The sequence below is a fragment of the Gekko japonicus genome, unplaced genomic scaffold (assembly GCF_001447785.1).
Source record: "Gekko japonicus isolate JY-2015 unplaced genomic scaffold, Gekko_japonicus_V1.1 scaffold142, whole genome shotgun sequence".
Lineage (NCBI taxonomy): Eukaryota > Metazoa > Chordata > Lepidosauria > Squamata > Gekkonidae > Gekko > Gekko japonicus.
The window spans coordinates 804,127-811,000 of record NW_015174848.1 but is presented as its reverse complement, the minus strand read 5'-3'; the positions used below and the strand labels follow the sequence as shown (position 1 = coordinate 811,000).

General features: G+C 51.5%; 1 protein-coding gene across 1 annotated transcript in view; it reads right to left on the bottom strand.

The window, feature by feature from the left end:
• Positions 1–55: 55 nt before the first annotated feature.
• The window catches only part of BNIPL (BCL2/adenovirus E1B 19kD interacting protein like), a 27,252-nt gene continuing 20,433 nt past the window's right edge, over positions 56–6,874 (bottom strand). The window contains exons 5-9 of the mRNA XM_015424494.1: positions 5,484–5,663; positions 3,686–3,788; positions 906–1,037; positions 125–211; positions 56–68 (exon numbers count right to left, since the gene is read on the bottom strand). Coding sequence (XP_015279980.1) covers positions 56–68; positions 125–211; positions 906–1,037; positions 3,686–3,788; positions 5,484–5,663 — 515 coding nt within the window. The remainder of the gene's footprint in view (positions 69–124; positions 212–905; positions 1,038–3,685; positions 3,789–5,483; positions 5,664–6,874) is intronic.

Here is a 6,874-nt window from a genome sequence, read left to right as displayed (position 1 = left end):
GAGAACAGTTTGGTCACTCGATGAATCACAAGGCACGGCATCAGACAGCGTATAATTATACCCCTTTCCTCTTGCCACCCCCTGAAGGTACTCGGGGCACAAGTGGAGTTGATAAAATAAATACCTGATGAACGGTCTGAGCACAGTCATCACCGCTTTGACGTACCAGGTGGAATGCACAAGAATCAGGGACTTCAAGTTCTTCCGGAGTCTGCAACAGAGGCCAAAAGGGATATAAGGCGCTGTTAACTCACGGAACTCCCCGCCACAGGGTTTTTTGCGACTGGCAACACAAGAATTCAGAGGGCACACAGAGGTTATTGGCAAACGAAAAGAATTTGGTGTTAGCAACCACACGGAAACACGTGTGTTTCCGAAACAGTAATGGAAGGATTGTTGTAGATTTTCCAGGCTGTATGACCGTGGTCTTGGCATTGTAGGACCTGACGTTTCGCCAGCAACTGTGACTGGCATCCTCAGAGGTATAACACAGAAAGAGGGAGTACTCTCTGTGTCAAGGTCTCCCAAATACTAGCCCAACAGAAGAAGAAGAAGAGAAGGAAGAGGAGGAGGAGTATTTATACTCCGCCGTTCACTCCGAGTCTCAGAGCGGCTTACAAACTCCTTTCCCTTCCTCTCCCCAAGACAGACACCCTGTGAGGTAGGCGAAGCTAAGAGAGCTCTGAGAGAACTGTGACTGACCCAAGGTCACCCAGCTGGCTGCATGTGGAGGAGAAGTAAGGAATCAAACCTGGCTCTCCAGATTAGAGTCTGCCGTTCTTAACCACGGCACCAAACTGGCTCTCTTCGAAGCACTGCACCATGCTGGCTATCCGACAGAGAAGCCCCCAGCTGGGCTGGATGCGTCCATTTCCTTTTAACTTCCCCACCCCGCCCCATCTTACCGCCTGTCGATGGTCTGGTAACACTGCCTGATCCAGGCGAAAGGAGGGACCCGGCTGCGCGGGGTGGCCCCGTTCAAGCACACCAGTGTGTAGTTTTCCGCCACCATCAGCTCCAGCGTGCTGCTGATGTAGCTGCCAAGCGGGGGAAGAAAAGAAACACGGCAGGTGAATCGAGAGTTTCAAACAGGCGAGCCCCTTTGCAGGAGAGATCCAGGGCTATTTTGGGGCAGGAACGCACAGGAACGGCATCCCGGCTGGCTCCCAAGTTGGCCACACCCAGCAGGAACTTATTAGCATAACAGGCCACGCCCAACAGCAAAAACTCATTAGGATTGGCTACATCAAGGGTGTGTGGCCTAACATGCAAAGGAGTTCCTGCTACAAAAAAAAGCCCAGAGTTTTGACCACAAACAAGGTAAACAGAATAAGAAGCAAAAGGTGGGTGTGGCTGGATGAGCACACTTCTGGTAACATGGGGGTGCGGCCTAATGTGCTAATGAGCTGAGCTGTCAGGGGCGTGGCCTAATAGGCTAATGAGTTCCTGCTGTTGGGTGTGGCCTATTATGCTAATGAGTCCCTGCTGGGCTTTTTCTACAAAAAGAGCCCTGGCAGAGATCCAATACCCGCTGTCCTGGTACCCGTCTCACAAAGCAGGAACGGAAATCAGAAGCAATCGATTGCGAATATGGTGCCATTATTCAAACAGCTGGCCAGATTAACGGATTCGTTTCGATCAAAGCCAAACTGGGAAACCAGTATGTTTTGTTCTTCCCCTCCTTGAAGAAGAAGAGGAGGAGGAGGAGACTGGATTTATACCCCGCCTTTCACTCGGAGTCTCAGAGCAGCTTACAATCTCCTTCCCCTCCCCATAACAGACACCCTGTGAGGCAGGTGGGGTTGAGAGAGCTCTTTCGAGGACTGCCCTTGAGAGAACAGCTCCGAGAGAACTTGTGACTGACCCAAGGTCACACCAGCAGCTGCATGTGGAGGAGTAGGGAATCAAACCCAGCTCTCCCAGATTAGAGTCCGCGCTCCTAACCACGACACCAAACTGGCTCTGTGATCCCAGTGCACTGCACATGGCTCTTCCCTCCCTCCTCCTCTCCTCACAACAATCCTGTGAGGTCAGCTACATTTCGAGATGGCGACTGACCCAGGACCACCCGATAAGCACCTCAACCATGTGGGGATTCAAAACCGAGTTTCCCCCCGACCTCCCCTAAACTGGGCTGCTTTCCCACCGTTCAGGCTCCACTGGACAGTTTTGGATTGCTAGCTACTGGGGGGGGGGAGAACGTGCAGATCTGTCCTCGCAGAGGAGGGAGAGCTTGCACCTGAATAAAACTTGGCCTTAAAGTTGCCACTGGACTGTTTTGGATTGCTAGCTATTGGGGGGGGACGTGCAGATTTGTCCTCGCAGAGGAGGGAGAGCTTGTACCTGAATAAAATTTGGCCTTGGGTGGCAGTGTGGTGGTTGGGCTGTGGTTGGGGTCTCTGCAACTTACTTGGCTGCTTCTTGCTCTGACTGAGGGCTGCTGGGAGCAGGGGGTGGGGCTTGTTGCATGTGCCCGCCCCCTGGGCTCTTTACTGCCGGAGCTCCGCTCCTGTGTGCTCCTGCAGGAAATGACCCCTGCATGTGTGCCATAAAATGTAATGTCAGGTACCGGAGGTATAAACTGTATAAAGGACAGCAGCTGGTAAGGTCCGAATTGGTGTACCCTCGCTGCAAGGGGGTGTGCAAAGGAAAACCCACATGGGCGGACTAGAGAACCAAACGGTGCAGCCCTGGGCAGACGCTCCCACGCTGCTTAACTGCTGCAGACGAGATTGTTCCCGCCGTGCTGGATCCACAATCGAAGTGGCTCCCTGCCACTTCGGCCTCGAGTAGTCTCCCGTTCCCTCCCTTGCACTAGTTGCTCGCGGGCCGCATAAGAGTCCTGGGCGGGCCAGTTCCGGCCCCCGGGCCTTATGTCTGACACCCCTGCCCTAGAGTCCACCCTCCAAAGCATTCATTTGCTCCAAGGGAACTGATCTCTGTCGTCTGGAGATGACCTGGGATTAGAGATGTGAAGGCCCGGAAAAAAACTGGAAAAAAACAGTTTTTTTCCGTTTTTTTCCTGAAGCCTTTTTTGTTTTTTTCCAAAAAATTGAAAAAACAAAATAAAAGAAAAAAATTGACTATGGAACGTTTTATTTTAACATGATGAATAAAATATTTTAAGACAAGGTGTTCAAATATTTTCCAAATCATATATATGGTATCAGATTGATCTAATTTCTGTGCACTTGAGGACAAGCAAGTCCTAGGTTACAAACTGAACTCTCCAATGCAAGAACAAGATGCATTTCTTCCTTTAGAAGGTGCGATTGTCAGAAGAAAATAAAAAGGTTTCAGTTTTGTTTTTGCATGTGGGTGGGTATTCTGTTTGTAGTAATTGTTTGGATACACTATATTTTTAATATGCTAGATGTGATAATTTCATGCCAAGTAAAAATGTCCATAGTCATATTTTATGTTCCTAAAGTAACAGAATGACTTTCAATCTAGAAAAGATAAAACAAATGCTAATGTAGCATTTTTTTTCAATTTTTCCGAAAATTTCCGTTTCCCCCCGAAAAAAACTGGAAAAAACCCAGGTTTTTTTCTGAGCTTCAAAATTTCTGGAAATTTTACATCTCTACCTGGGATCCCCAGGTCCCACCCGGAGGCTTGCATTTCGGAGTCCGCCACCTCTATGTTCTTATCACCAAATGCGTTCCATCCAGGGGGTATCGCTCACCTGAAGAGGTTCTCCATGACGTAGGGGTAATTGGGGATGGTGTTCTCCGGTAAGTAGCAGGAGGCAAACATTATGATGGCATTGAGGCCTTCGCCATGGTAGCCTGGGAAAGAAAGATTGCGTGAACGCACGTGAGATCTCCACAGCTGATGTCTTTCACATCACCAGCCACCTGATCCTTTTATCTGGAGATGAAAGGTAAAGGTAAAGGTTTCCCTTGCTCGAAAGCTAGTCGAATCCGACTCTAGGGATGCGGTGCTCATCTCCGTTTCCAAGCCGAAGAGCCAGCGCTGTCCGAATACGTTTCCGTGGTCATGTTGCCGGCATGACTAGACGCCAAGGTGCACGGAACGCTGTTCCCTTCCCACCGAAGTGGTCCCTATTTATCTACTTGCAATTTCTTGCTTTCAAACTGCTAGGTTGGCAGGAGCCGGGGCCAGAGACGGGAGCTCACTCCGTCAGGCGGCACCCGGGTCTCGAACTGCCGAACTACCGACCTTCCGGTTTGCAGCTCAGCATCTTAACCTCTGAGCCACCACAGAGCCTTATCTGGAGAGGCCAGGGATCAAACTAGTAGCTCTGCTCAACTTTGGACAGGGGTCATGACCAGTGTTCCCTCTAAGTTGAGTTAGTATGAGCTAGCTCACAGTTTTTTAGCCTCCGGCTCACACATTTCTGTCTCAGCTCAGGAAGGGGGGCTCCAGAGCAAACTAATTTATGTGGCAGCCAAATCGCTCGCTCACAACTTTAATGCCAGTAGCTCACAAAGTAGAATTTTTGCTCACAGGACTCCACAGCTTAGAGGGAACATTGGTCATGACTCATGACCTCCATTGGGCAGCGAAACCTCGCAAGATACCCACTCCCTGGTCTCCTTTGCATCGGGTTTGTTTATTTTACAGAACCAGGTCACTGTGTTGGTCTGAAGCAGCAGTCTGCGTCCAGTGGCACCTTTTAAGTTGTTGTTGTTCAGTCGCACAGTCGAGCCCGACTCTTCGCGACCCCATGGACCAGCTCCCGCCAGGCCCTCCTGTCTTCCGCTGTCCTCTGAAGTTGGCTCAATTTCATGTTCGTTGCGTCAATGACACTGTCCAACCATCTCATCCTTTGCCGTCCCCGTCTTCTTTGACCTTCAGTCTTTCCCAGCATCGGCGGCTTCTCCAGTGAGTGCTCCCTTCTCGTTTGGTGGCCAATGAGAAGGAAATGGCAACCCACTCCAGTATCTTTGCCAAGAAAACCCCATGGACAGTAACAAAAGGCACCTTTTAAGACCAACAGATAAAACTTTGTTGGTCTCAAAGGCGCCACCAGGCGCAAACTTTGTTTTATGGAAATGCATAGATATGCCGCCTTTTCTGTTGACCGAGGTCATCCGCCCTGTGAGTTCCCCGCCAAGTAGAACTCTAACCTCCTCGCATCTTTGTGGCGGGTGAAGCTTCTCTTCTGGAACACCTGCCAGTTGACAGATATTCTAGTGAGCAGCAAAGAAATTTGGCTTCTTCTTTAAAAAAAAAAGAAAAGAAAAGGTAGCCACCTTATCCTTGGAACAATTAGACTCGAGCCCAGAAGCGATAAGAGAGCAACAAGATTTTTTGGGGGGTGAACTTTCCCGAGTCAAAGTTCATCTGACGAAAGCTCGCATCTCGAAAATCTCGTTGGCCTCTGAGGTGCGACTGGACTCGAATCCAGGTCTTCTACCGCAGACCGGCATGACTAACCTCTTCAATTATCCCAGGAGCAGATAATTATCTCCCCTCCCAAAAATCATGAGCAATGAGCTAAGGCTGTCTGCCGGTACCTCCGTGAGAGATGACCCGCTTGTAGGGCCCGATGGCACGCAAGTCCACCTTCAGTTCCCTCTCGTCCAACCGGAAGACCCGCCACGCCTGCCCATCCGGGCTCTTGAAGTCCACCACGCGGTCGGAGCAGAATTTCTCAGACAGGCTGTCGTCCAGGCGCTGAGCCCTGGGGAGGTCATCTGCGGATAGGGAAGTCCAGGGGTCATTTTGTAGAAATAGAGGGGCTGGAGCTCATTAGCATAACTCATTAGCATAACTTATTTGCATATGCCACACCCCCTGACATCACGGAAAGTGTGTCAGAAGGCGACACCCACCGCTCAGGCTCCACTGGACTGTTTCGGATTGTTAGCTATTGGGGGGGGGACGTGCAGATTTGCCCTCACAGAGGAGGGAGAGCTTGTACCTGAAGGCGAGATGGGGGGGGGACTCTGCAACTTACCTGGCTGCTTCTTGCTCCTCGTGGCCCAACTGAGGGCTGCTGGGAGTAGGGGGTGGGGCTTGTTGCATGTGCCCGCCCCCTGGGCTCCTTACTGCCGGAGCTCCGCTCCTGTGCGCTCCCGCAGGAAATGACCCCTGGGGAAGTCACATCATACTCGGATCAGGACCAATGTTCCCTCTAAGCTGTGGAGTCCTGTGAGCACAAATTCTACTTTGTGAGCTCCTGGCATTGAAGTTGTGAGTGAGCCATTTGGTTGCTGCACAAATCAGTTTGCTTTGAGGCCCTCCTTCCTGAGCTAAGGCAAACATCTGTGAGCTGGAGGCTAAGAAACTGTGAGCTAGCTCACACCAACTCAGCTTAGAGGGAACACTGATCAGGACCCCGTTTCTCCAGCACTTACTTTTTGCTCGGCTTTTCTTTCCAGGTGGGACTCAAAACAGCTTAGAATATCAATCTCCCCTCCTTCTTTCTCCCTGTGAGGTGGGCCAGGCCAAGAGTTTGCGATAGGTATGAGATCATCCTAGGGTTGCCAAGTTGGGCGTTGCGCCGCAGCGGGGGACTCCCGGCTGGCGTCTGGAGCGCGTTTTCCCTCGGATGACCGTGGCCCCGCCCCCAGGGTGCCCGGCGTGGTCGCGTCACTTCCAGGTGACACGCACGTCGGGGTGGGGCTCCCCCCGGGGCCCAATCCGCCGGCGGTGGAGAACGGGCCTCTGGGGCGGGGGTTTCCCTGCCCCCTGGGGGGACCTGGCAAGCCTAGATCATCCGGCTCACTGGTTTTGTGTAGTGGTTAAGTGTGCGGACTCTAATCTGGGAGAACTGGGTTTGATTCCCCACTCCTCCACTTGCACCTGGCTGGATGGCCTTGGGCAAGCCATAGCTCTGATAAGAGCTGTCCTTGAAAAAGAGCCATTTCTGTCAGAGCTCTCTCAGCCGCACCTACTTCACAGG